At 52.7% G+C, this 12,538-nt stretch overlaps 1 protein-coding gene across 1 annotated transcript in view; it reads right to left on the reverse strand.

Annotated features, from left to right (window-relative positions):
• The window catches only part of TRPV1 (transient receptor potential cation channel subfamily V member 1), a 17,016-nt gene extending 6,166 nt beyond the window's left edge, over window positions 1-10,850 (reverse strand). Inside the window, exons 1-9 of the mRNA XM_006105144.1 lie at window positions 10,564-10,850; window positions 9,334-9,500; window positions 9,109-9,261; window positions 8,505-8,645; window positions 8,060-8,358; window positions 6,253-6,432; window positions 4,137-4,295; window positions 1,686-1,756; window positions 46-215 (exon numbers count right to left, since the gene is read on the reverse strand). Coding sequence (XP_006105206.1) covers window positions 46-215; window positions 1,686-1,756; window positions 4,137-4,295; window positions 6,253-6,432; window positions 8,060-8,358; window positions 8,505-8,645; window positions 9,109-9,261; window positions 9,334-9,500; window positions 10,564-10,850 — 1,627 coding nt within the window. The remainder of the gene's footprint in view (window positions 1-45; window positions 216-1,685; window positions 1,757-4,136; window positions 4,296-6,252; window positions 6,433-8,059; window positions 8,359-8,504; window positions 8,646-9,108; window positions 9,262-9,333; window positions 9,501-10,563) is intronic.
• Window positions 10,851-12,538: the final 1,688 nt, after the last annotated feature.

Raw genomic sequence — 12,538 nt, forward strand, 5'->3', positions numbered from 1 at the left:
ATGAGGGAACGGGCTCTGTGGAGAACCCCCTCGGGCCCACGGCACCCACCTTCTCAATCATGACGGCATAGATGCCCATCTGCTGGAAGCCACGGGTGTAGTAGAGCATGTTGGTCCAGCCCATGGCCAAGGAGAACACCATGGAGGCCACGTACTCCTTGCGACGGCAGAAGTACAGCACCACAGTCCCCAGCATGAACAGTGACTGCACAAAGCTGAGGGTGGAGCGACAGGAAGCGCTGTCTAGGGGCACCCAGGAGGCCTGGCAGCCCCACAGACAGGAAGACCTCGGCTGCCTGGGTCTCTCCTCGGAGGCACAAAGCACAGGCCATGGTGGGAGGTAGCCTGGCTGTCCTGCCTCCTTTAGCGCATGGTTCTCAGTGGGAGCAGTATTGCCCTGATGGGGACAAATGTTGGTTTGGGGTGGGTTGGGGAGTGAGATCGTATGCTCTTTATACATAAAGCACAGATATAAATAGAGTACATAAGCCACCATACAGTATATTTCTGGTATTAAAATTTTATGGGAGGGGCAATTGTAAAAAATATTATCTAAAAAGGTTGAGAAACACTGCTTTAGCCCCAGCAACCTTCCTGCCCAGTCCCCAGGAAAACAGCCTCATGGATAATAGAACCTAGGAGGTTCCTACGCCCGTGAGAAAGGACAGGCCATGCTCTCCTGGGAAACCACAGGTAGAGTCTGATGGTCACACCCTCAAACACAAGAGCAGAGCCAGGGAAAACGTCCCTCAGCCCTCTTAAGCTAGTGGGAGTGCCCACGTCAGAGCCCTGGACAGGGTGGACATCTGGATGATCCTATGGCAGAATCTGCTCAGTGGTCCCTTCTTTCCTTATTCGTCCCAGGCTTCCTTGCTGATCATGACCTCCTCCTGAGAGCGCCCCCAGCTGCACTAACACTGTAGGCCACAATGACCACCTCACTCCCACTGTGTGAGGGAACCCAGCAGAAAGCTGCCACTGTCCTGATGGAAGTCTATTAAAAACGGGTGTCAATAAACAGGCCCATCAATTGAAGTTCTGTCGAAAAGAGAAACCCCTGCATTTGCAGAACCTTGGCCAAATAAGAGCTGGTGCCAGCTGAAGTAGGTAAAGGGTTGCCTCGGGTGGAAAATAGAGTCCCCATATATGGATTGTGGAAGCCGGGAAGCAGTGGACAAATGGAAACTCACTTAGTAGACCAAGAAAGCCAAATCTGAATCATAGTGAAAGCTGAGAGCCAACTCTTTTAACCAAGGAGCCTCAAAAAGCTTAGGGGCCTCTGGAGGGGAGGTGATAAGGTACCTAAAATAAGAAAGAGTGGAGCTTTTGTTGCCGAAGAGAGGGTTTTTGGACGCAATTTAATCAAATACCAGTGAAAGCAAAAGGATGGGAAAAATGAACAAGGGTGCATCCAACTCAGACTATAAACCACAGGAGCCCGTGAAACAGGTCTGGCATCCCCTAGCACCTGGTCCATACCTGGCACAGCGTGGACCCTCGGTATTCATTCACCCCAAAGCGTTTATTAAGTGCCCTCCATCATTCATTCAACAGGTTGTGAGGTCCTACCATGTTCCAGGCTGAGTGCATGCGAGAGAATGAGTGAGAGCTGATTGCTGTCACCTCAGGACTGGGCCAAAAGATGTTGTCTGCTACTGAGGCATTAGAGCCACGGGGTCACTTACAAAAGTATCTCACTGTAGCTGTCCACAAACAAGGACTTCAGTGACGGCCGCCTCTGCAGGAAATATTGAATCTGCAGGTAAACAGACAGAGTAAGGTCCCAGGAAAGGTTAGCTGTGGCTCAGTGGTGAGCACCCAGACTGCTTCCCGAATGGCACCACATGGACCGTGGGAACGTGTCCACGCAGAGCTTTTCGAGGGAGGGGGAGAGCATGGGTCAGGCGAATGGGGTGATGTTACGGGACTCGGTCAGGAGAGTTGCACAAATAGAAAGTGCAATGACAGCTGTAGCTAGAAGTAGAGACAGGAAGGAACATCGCCAAAAGTTATCAACTGTGGTGCTTGAGTGATGAGATTGGGCAAATTTCTTTAAGCAGATTAACCAGTGCTCTCCCCTCCCTGAAAACATTGTGACTGATGCCCACGGCCCTGCTGAACGCTGGCGGCTGTAGGAGACCCTCTCCAGGACGCCCACACACTCCCTACCCTCCCACCTGTTGACCCCGGGTTTGCCACGAGTGCTTTTTGCCTGTTGAAAAAAAAAAAAAGCTACTGCAGTGGCTTTTATTTTATTATAATATAAACTATGAGAGTGAAAATAAAGGTAATTGTTTCCATGAAGACAGAGTCTGGCGATGTGGAAAGATTCTTTAAAGGTTGCTTAAAAAAAATGGATGTAGCTTAGATTAAGGGGGAAAAATCGCAATAATATCAAATTCTTTGTACATGTAACAGTGATCCTACATTCAAAGAAAAGACTGCTCGTATAATCAAAGAATGGCCAAGGAATGTGCATCTATGCGTTTTCAGTTAAAATAAAATGGTTCCAGTACACCCGTAGATTTCTTTCATGGTTCTGAGCTTTAATGGACTGTTTTGATTAATTAAGCAACTACCAATCGTGATCTATCTCTTAAGAGGCTCCCCCTCTGCTTCTGTAATTAAATATTACATTCGGTAGCGATCCCTGACTGTATCCAAGACTGACGGCCTGCGGGGACCCACCTATGGACGCCCACCCTCCAGCCCTGAATGCCTGGAGCCCTGAGTGCCTGGTCGGCTTTTATCTTCACCTCTGCATCCCTGGGCTCCGCAAGCAGGGCCATTTCCTGTCTGATGAATGAAGCAGTGAGGGAGCACTGAGTGGTTCTCCTGGCTTTTTGTTTTGGTGACAATGGAAATTCACAGTGTGGAAAAGAATGCTTACCCCTCGGAAAAAAAAGTAGACTCCCCCTGATACAGAAAGAATCTCTCCAGTGACTCGGAAATAGTCGCCAACAGTGTATCGCAGCTTAAAGGGAGGCTGCAAGGTGCAGAGAAGTTAGTGACTCCATTCACTCATTCACTCATTCATTCATTCATTCAACAAACATTTACCAGGTTCCAAGCTCTGTGATTAAAACCCAGCCCCTGCCTGAGAGGCTCAGCCTCCATCAGGAGAGAGACACGAATAAAAACAATACACTATGATGGGGACACCCATATGGACGCTCCTCTGTGGAACCTGATTCCCAAAGTGGCGGTTCCAGGTGCCAAGCAGACATCCTTACAGTGCCGTGCTGTCTCTCAGACAAGTCGCAGCCCAGAGTCCCGCTGGGAGGAGGGTGATGGCATAGGTGGGGGCACTCTTACAGACCCAATGCCACCAGCTTCCCGCCCCTCCCGAGGACTGGGGTGAGCCCTGGTCTCCCAGAACTGTCCAGGTTTCCCAAGGAAGGTGGAGACACCCCACATGGGTGTGTCATCCGTGTGTTTCAGCCACCATTTCCTTTTAGCCTCCCATCAATGCTTCATAAGCGCTGGTTCGCTAGTCTATCTTATTTTCACTCCTCTTTTCTCTTAAAATGAAGTCATTAAATGGCCTTAATAGGTAGATAGAGATCAGGTTTCACCCAACTAGGAAGTTGAGTTTCTAAATCAAATTTGCAAGCAAGGCACCCTGGAAATAAAAGCAACAAAATTAAGTGTTTGGGTATTAATTCAGAAACTCGAGGGAGTCTATGTTTCCTGCAAGAGGGAAAAAATCTGGTCTTAAGCTGACCTGATGGATGGCCCAGGGCCTGGCACAGAAGAAGTGCTCAAAGGTATATGCCCAGGGAATGGATAATGAGCGACGAGTGAACAAAGGTGGGCGGGTAAGCAGGATGGCAGCGGGCTTAGGGCTTATGCCATCCCAGGACCCTGTGGACACCCGGCTTAGGGGAGAGCTACTTCCTGAGCCCTAATTCCTAGGAATAACCTAGGACTCCCCCTGTGCAATCAGGGACCTCAGCCGCACAGAACCAGAGGCTGAGGGAGCAGCAGGGAACAGGAGAGAGGGCAGGTTTCCAGGACAGCCCAGAGAGCAGGAGAGGAGTGCAGGGCCCAGCCTGGGTCTGGGGTCCTGAGGGTCATATAGGAACGCCCCTCCCCTCTCCCCACACCCCACGCCGAGGCCCGAGCCCAGGCCGCACCAAGCCGTCCACAGGCCTGTAGTAGGCGGCCGTGGTGAAGATGATCATGTACAAGCAGTAGACGAAAAAGTTGAAGTAGAAGATGCGCTTGACAAATCTGTCCCACTTGTCCTGCAGGAGTCGGTTCAGCGGCTCCACCAAGAGCATGTCATGGCGATTCTAAGGGAAGCAAAGAGAGATGAGGCTCACTCCCCACCAGGAACCACCTCGAGCCTTCATTAGCCGAAGGTACTCCTCACACCCACATCTCTGCACAGGACCCACCATGACCATGCCCTCGGCCCACAGAGCCGCTGAGGGTCACAGACCTGAACCAGCAGGCCCCTCTGGGCCTCGTGCTCCTGTGTGTACAGTGAATGAGTGAAACTGCACACATGACCCTAAGTGCCCCTGACACCTAAGAACTAGCAAGTGTTGCCCGAAATTCTATGCCCATTACCTTTAATAACTCACTTCTGAGCGCCTACATCCTTATTATTCCCACAATCATGGGAAGAGGCTGCCAGGCAGAGTCTGGCACGAGGCTGCTCGGGGAGGGGCTGAGGGCAGATATGAAGAGGCCTCTGGGTTCTCACATTCCCAGGCTTGGGTCAGGCGGGCTATCCAGGCAGAAGTGGTAATGACCGATGCATGAGACTGAAGGCAACTAGACCAGTGGTTCTCAACCTTCTGGCCGTTTAAATACAGTTCCTCATGTTGTGACCCAACCATAAGATTATTTTTGTTGCTACTTCATAACTGTAATGTTGTTACTGTTATGAATCGTAATGTAAATATCTGATATGCAGGATGGTCTTAGGCGACCCCTGTGAAAGGGTCGTTCGGCCGCCAAAGGGGTCGCGACCCACAGGTTGAGAACCGCTGAACTAGACAGTCTTCGCTGCAGTGGGTGGGGCTGTGCCTGGGACATCATCATTACACGTGTGCTTTGGGGCAAAAGTCTGGTACCCAGGAGATCTCTGTTCAAATTCAAATGTCCCCGGATGGAGGGGCCAAAATCAGGTCATCCCAGCCTCTTCAGACTATCGAGCCCAACCCCCCAGCCCGAACTTGAGCGCCTCCAAAGAGATCCTTGTTCAGTGTCTTCTTGAGTAACTTTGGGAATGGGAAGCTCCTTGCTTCCTCAAGAAGTCTGTGTCACCCAATAAATTCAATTTTAAATATTACAGCAATGAGAGAGCATTTTTTGCCCCATTCACTTGAAGTAGTCTTAAAACAATAAAAAGATTGATAATACCCAGGTCGGCAGGGCTAAGGGCAACTGTGTACCTATTGATGGTGGCCAAATGCATTGAAAAAGTTTTTTTTTTTGGCTGAAACCGGTTTGGCTCAGTGGATAGAGCGTCGGCTTGCGGACTGAAAGGTCCCAGGTTCGATTCCGGTCAAGGGCATGTACCTGGGTTGCGGGCACATCCCCAGTAGGAGATGTGCAGGAGGCAGCTGATCGATGTTTCTAACTATCTCTCTCCCTTCCTCTCTGTAAAAAATCAATATATTTTTTTTAAAAAAAGTTTTTTTGGAGGACAATTTCATAGTAGCTATTAAAATGTTAAAATGTACATACTTTTTGACTTGGCAATTCCAACTCCAAATATCCTTCATAGAAAAAAATCTCAAACCCGTGCCAAGTGGCCTGTAGCATCGTAGTAGCAAAAACTGGAAATAACTCGAACATCCTTCTATGGACATGTCTCCCCATCCCTGCTGTGGAATACTATGCAGCCCTGTTTTTAAATGCAGCAGGCCCATGTGGACTGATAGGAAATTGTCTGCGAGACACATCAGTAAGTGAAAATATTGGTCGCTCTACATCATGTATAGCATGACCCCATTGGTGTCAACAAAATGAAGTTGCCTGTCTGTATGGGATAAAAGGAGGAGTCTTTCTGTCTGTGTACTTCTGATTTACCTTGTTAAGGGAGTATCATTGTATAGTGTTTGGTGATGAAGGAAAACATTCAGGGGGAATGAATGGGTTGATGAGGCTGCAGGGCCTAGACCCGCCCAGGCAGCGGGTTTTCATTGATGAGAACACAGGGAGCCGCCCCAGGGCCGGCTGAGGGCAGGGGTGTGGTGAGACCGGAAGCCTCCCGGGCCCCAGCCCCGGCCCACTCACAGGGGTCTCACTGCTGCTGTAGGCGATCACCTCCAGCACCGAGTTCTTCTCGCAGGTGTCGATGCAGGACAGGTCGTAGAGGGAGGAGTGCACCGGCCCGTAGGCCCACTCGGTGAACTTCCGCGACAGGTGCCTGCACTCCGGCTCCTGGATCTCCCTCTGGAGAATATAGGCCAAGACCTGCCATGGGAGTACAAGTGCCTGTTAGAGACCAGCCTGGTGCCCACCACAGGCTGTGTCCCCACTGGCTACCAGCTCTGCTTCAGGAATAATCCTGCTTCCCAGCCCAGCTGGAGACCCCACCCAAGCACCTACCCGCTTCCAGCAGCCTCCTGCAGCCGCATCAAGTGATCACTCCTGGCTGTTCACATCCATTTTACCCCCGATGCCCGGGTCCCAGCACCCCACCCTCTCCCCGTGTCTTGTTGGTGATACTCAGAGTTAGAAATCAGAAATGGTGCCCTGGCTGGTGTGGCTCCGTTGGTAGGAGCGTCATCCTGTACACTGAAAGGGCATGGGTTTGATTCCAGGCAGGGCACATACCTAGGCTGCAGGTTTGATACCCCGTTGGGGCATGTTTCTCTCTCACATCGATGTTTCTCTCTCTCTCTCTCTCTCTCTCTCTCTCTCTCTCTCTCTCTCTCCCCCTCTGTCTAAAAAATCAATGATAAATGTCCCAAATGAGGATTAAAAAAAAAAGAAAGAAATGGCCACATGTGGACTTGGGTTGGTAAACACACAATACAACATACACATGAGGTATTATAGAATTGTACACCTGAAACCTATATAACTTTATTAGCCAATGTCACCCCCAAAAAATTCAATTTAAAAACATAAATAAAAATAAAGTTCACAAGAGCCAGTAGTTTAAACAAATAAAAGCATCTCTTGTGATAATTAGATTAAATGCTTATGTTTACATTTAGGTTTGCTTCCGTGAGACAGCAAATGAGTCTAAGAATGGAGAACTTTTTTTTTAAACCATTTGCAGTGAGAGAAAGCAAATCAGTAACTGTGTAGAGGGGCGGAGGGCAAAGGGGTAGGAAGACTAACTGCAAAGAGCAAGAGAGAACTACAGTGGGGCCTTGACTTACGAGTTTAATTCGTTCCGAGACCGAGCTCGTTAAGGAGCTCGTTAACTCAAATTACTCTATCAACTCAATGCAAAAAATCGGCTGAGACAGCTGGTATCTCAAAAAACTCGTTAGTCGAGACACTCGTAAGTCAAGGCCCCACTGCACTGGGCAACAGCAGTACTCTGTGTGTTGATTGGGGTGGTGGTTGCAGCTGTATACACATCAAAACTCATCAGACCGAGTACTTTATGTTATTGTTGTTGTTAATCCTCATCCAAGTATATTTTTCTATTGATTTTGAGATAAAGTGGGAGGGAGGGGGAGAGACAGAGAGAGAGAGAAACATCGATGTGAGAGAGACACATCAATCGATTGCCTCCCACACATGCCCTTCAGTCCACAGGCCGAGGCTCTATCCACTGAGCCAAACCAGCTAGGGCCAGACCAAATACTTTAAATGTTTCCATTTGTTTGATGTAAATCACAGCTCAGTAAAGTTGATTTAAAACCATAAAAAAAAAAAAGAAAAAGAAAGAAATGGCCACGTGTGCAATGCTGGGTGCTGCTCGGCTCTCACATTTCCCCTGGCTTACTCTACCCCCACCCTACCGGCTGCTGTGACAGCATCAGGACCGACACTGTGCACGTGTGTGATCACAGGCATGCACAGCGAGGCAGGCAGTCCGCTCCCACAGCACCCCCAGCTCCGTGCGAAGCCCCCTCCCTACCCCAATCTTCCCGCTGCTGGCGGCCAGGGCCAGTGGCGTCAGCCCCTTCTTGTTGGTGAGCTCCTCCAGCTTCAGCGTCGGGTGGAGCTTGGCCCCCAGGATCAGAATCTCGTTGTACATGCTCGTCACGAACTTGGTATTGTCGGCCGTGTTGTCGGCCACTTCCACCAGCGCGTGCAGCACTGTGTTGCCCACCGAGTCCCGGGCACTGATGTCTGCCGGCTGCCAGGAGTTCTGCAGCAGGAACTTCACGATGCCCAGCTGGTTGGTGCATGCAGCCAGGGAGAGGGGCAGCTCGCCTGCAGCCAACACGGGCACACAGTGGGCCTCGGGAATAGACAGCCTGGGCCCTGCACCATCCAGCCTGCCTCTCCCTCTGTCTCCACCCCAAACCCCCCCTCAGCAATCATCACTAAGTCACGGGTCTGCCACCTGGTCTCCCTACCAAAGTAGAAGCCAGGCCGCCCTTTGGTTTTCTTAAAGAAGTCCCCATTGGCCGCAGCCTGGACGTCTGCCCCGTTCTCCACCAGGAGGGTCACCAGCGCCATGTTCCGCCTCTCGATGGCGATGTGCAGCGCTGTCTGGCCTGTGGAGGATTCGTGCTGTTGGCTTTGTGCTCATGTCCTGTAGGGGGTGCCCAGACAGGTGCCAGGGAGGCCTGGGCAGAGAGTGGCAGATGCCCCCCCAGTAGAGGAAGCCAGGCCAGGAGCCCCTGAGGGAGCCCCTGAGGCAGGACTAGAGACCTTCAGGAATGGGGACACCAGACTGGAAGCTGGAAGAGTCACAACTGCCCAAGGATGAGGAACAGCAGCAGAGAAGGAAGCCACCAGGTCCAGAGGTCAGGAGCAGCAGGCCCACCGAGGGGAGGGCGGGACCCTGAGCACCAGGAGGAACCAAGCCAGCAGCTGGGGGGCAGGGACCCCAGGACCAGGAGATGCCGGCTTGGTGGCTGGGACAGGGAGTGAGCTGCTCAGAGGCTTGCTGAGGCTCACCGGTCCCCTCCCGGCCCCAGGAGGGCTGGTGGGAGCTGAGCCGCCCCCGCCCCTCACCCTTGTAGTAGCTGTCTGTGTAGCTGGCGTTGACCAGCTCCGTCAGGCTGTCCGTCTGCCGGGCGATCTCCAGGAGCAGGGGGATGGTGCTGTTGTGCCCGTCGTGCAGGTTGAGCATGGCCTTCAGCAGACAGGTCTTCCCCGTCTCTGGGTCTGCAAGATAAAGTGAGGGTCAGAGCAGGTGGCAGCGGGGGTGCGCCCGGAACCCACCGCCTCCGGGCCCACCTTTGAACTCGCTGTCCATAAGGTGCTTCTTGCTCTTCTGCAGGAAGAGCAGCAGGCTCTCCAGCTCCTCGCAGTTATTCTGGGCGACAGCTTCAAAGATCTTCCTGCGGTCATAGAGCTTGAGCTTCCGCTCGGTGCCAGCTGGGACGGAGTCCTGGGATGACTGCCTGTGGGCCAGAACACACCCTGGTCTCCTACACTGGGCACCCCTGGGGCCTGAGGCTTTCGGAGCTTGTCAGGGAGCAGGACGAAACCCCAAGGCACTCCAAAAGGAGAAGACACATGATATACTAGTAAACCCACCCCGCCATCGAGGTGACTGTCCAGGAAGCGGGTATAACAGGGAACAGGGGGTGCACGAGCCCCCATTCTGTCCCCACCGTGCCTGTAGGCACCAACTACAAGCATGTCAAACTCTGGCCTGTGGCCCACCGGCCGCGAGTGTGACATGCTTGATCTAGAATGTCTTTGCTGCCACCACTTCCTCCAACAGGCAGGCCCCTCGCTTCTCTGCCTGCTCGGGAGCTGGGGCTTAGAAGATAGTGGCCTAGAGGGGCTGGACGCAGGGTGTGGCTGGCTCCAGCTAACTCAAAAATCGTCCTCACGCTGGCCTTGGAGGAGGCCAGAGGGCTAGTGGGCCCCTCGCTGGAGCTGTTTTGTACTCTCTGTCTAAAAGCATATCGTGTCCTTAAGCTTTCTGACTGGAAATCCAGGTGTCTGGGCTAGTGAGCATTCCAGGTCTGGACCCCTGAGATCAGCCGGCAGCTGGGGATCCGCATATATGCCAACACCCCTTGGTGACCACTCAAGGTCCTAGGACAGTGATGGCGAACCTATGGCACGCGTGTCAGAGGTGACACGTGAACTCATTTTTTTGGTTGATTTTTCTTTGTTAAATGGCATTTAAATATATAAAATAAATATCAAAAATATAAGTCTTTGTTTTACTATGGTTGCAAATATCAAAAAAATTTCTATATGTGACACGGCACCAGAGTTAAGTTAGGGTTTTTCAAAATGCTGACACGCCGAGCTCAACAGGTTCGCCATCACTGTCCTAGGAGCACAGATGCTGGAATAGACGACCTCTGAAGGCTCCCAGGCTCCCCAGCTCTATGATGCTCAGCCCATTAACTGGAGCACCTCGTGGTGTCTCCAGGGCTGGGGCCTGAGCCAGCTGAGCCAGTTGGCTCCAGGTGGGGAGGGAGCCAGGCTCCAGGTGCTGCTTACCTGGCACAGGTGGGGCCATCCCCAGTCTTCTGGACGACGACCACAGGACTGACCGTGATGGCCGGGCAGGAGGCTGGCTGCCCTTCCTCGTAAGAGCAGTCCATAGGAGAGGCCTCCTCCGAGTCACACTTCCCAAAGAGCCGGCTGCGGCTCTTGGCCGTGGGGAAGATGCTGGGCTTGGCCGGAGCTGGCCTGGAGTTGGGGTCTCCCTCCAGGGGTTTTGGGTGGGAGTCTTCTTGTGGCAGGTCCTCAGGCTCCCCTGAGTCTGAACTCCCCCATTTCTTCATCCTTGTCCAAGAGGCAGCCTGCGGGCAACCACCAAGATCGGGTTTGTTCCCAGCTCAAGGACTGTAAGACGCTACCCCCTAACAATCCTCCTTGCAAAGGCCCCCGTGAAGCAGGGCATCCCAGCGGTCCAATGCGGCTGCCCTGGGCCCCCAGAATGGAAGCTCTCAGAGGTGCTGTACCCTCCACCCCAGAGACCCAGTAACAGTCCCAGGGGCCCCAGCTTGGAGGCAGCAGGCTCTGAGGGACCGGATGGGTCACTCTGGATGCAGACGATACCACTGCTCTGCATCCCTCCAAGATCAGATAAGGGAAACAAGGGGAGTGGCTGTCTCTGGCTGTGCATTCAGGCCAGAGGGCCAGCTCAACCCCAAAGAGCCGAGCAGTCTTATGGAAACAGGCTGGCTGGCGGACATGTTCACATTCCAGTCGGCACAGGCCCTCCTGCCCCAGGCATCCCATCCTCAGCCACGCCCTCCCTGCCTTGGCTCTTCCACCTGGCTGCTGCAACCATTCGCTTTGTAGAGGGTTTTTGTTTGTTTGTTTTTGTTTTGTTTTGCTTTGATTTGCTTTGGTCGTTTTTGTGACATTATAATAGGCCAAGCATCCTGGCCCTGAACTTTCCTGCCTTGAGGGGCTGGCAGGCCTTCGGGCCTGAGCACCTGGAGCTGAGCTGGCAGTGAGTGCCAGCACGTGGGGCCGTAAATGTGTGTAGATGCTGTTTTTCACTCCCTTCCTAACCTCACCTCCTGCTCTTCCCTCCATCTGGCTGGGCATCCCCACACCCTGGGGCCAGGGCTGCCCACATCTCAATGGCCTTTGCTCCTGCTATGCCTCTCCTTGGGGTGCTTTCTCCTCCTTTTCTTCAGATGCCACCTCCCTTGGGGTCCAGTCTCCTCCACACCCCCTAATCCCTGCACCGGTCATGCTCCTCCCCCTCCAGAGTGACCCAGCTCGTTGGCCATCGGTCCCTGAAGGCCCTCTTCGCACGGTCCCTTCCTAGGGTCTAGGTCTCGAGACATGCATTTTCTTTCTTTTTTCTTTTTTTTTTTTTTACTTGCAGTATGTTGAAGAAGGGGACGAATATGACTACAAACCTTGAAACCACACTTATCCTGATTCAAATCCCACCTCCAGCTCTCACTGTCGAGACATGCATTTTCCAGTGAAATTTCAGGCAGTAAAACCCAGAGCACATGGCGGGGTCCTGCAATAAATCAGCTGTGATCCAATGCCCCGATCCCTGGGGGAGTGAGGCAGTCTCATAGCTCTGTTCCCGTGAACAGGACAGACAGCTGGCTGCCGGCCCATTTCCCCTCCTGCCTGTTATTCTACTTCCCGGAGGACCAGAGTCTTTCTCTGATTCATCCATCAGGTGGAAACCTTGCAGCAGGAAGTGCTCCTGGCCACAGGAAGCCCCACTTGCAACCACTCACACACTCATTCAGCCATCACTCAACACCCACCTACTGAGTCCTGCTGAGTGCCTGGCCCTGTGCTGGGGAAACCCAGAGGACTCAGACCCCACCTGAGACAGAAACCAGGTGTGGCTCAGGTGTGGGGATGGCCAGAGGGCCCAGGGTGCTGAAGAAGGCTGCATGGAGGAGGTGGCCGATGAGCTGGGCCTGGAGGGGAATAGGGTTGGGCTAAGCCTGGGGGAGAGAGAGGGGACCCCTGGAGAAGCCAATGA

The sequence above is a fragment of the Myotis lucifugus genome, unplaced genomic scaffold (genome assembly GCF_000147115.1).
Source record: "Myotis lucifugus unplaced genomic scaffold, Myoluc2.0 scaffold_639, whole genome shotgun sequence".
Lineage (NCBI taxonomy): Eukaryota > Metazoa > Chordata > Mammalia > Chiroptera > Vespertilionidae > Myotis > Myotis lucifugus.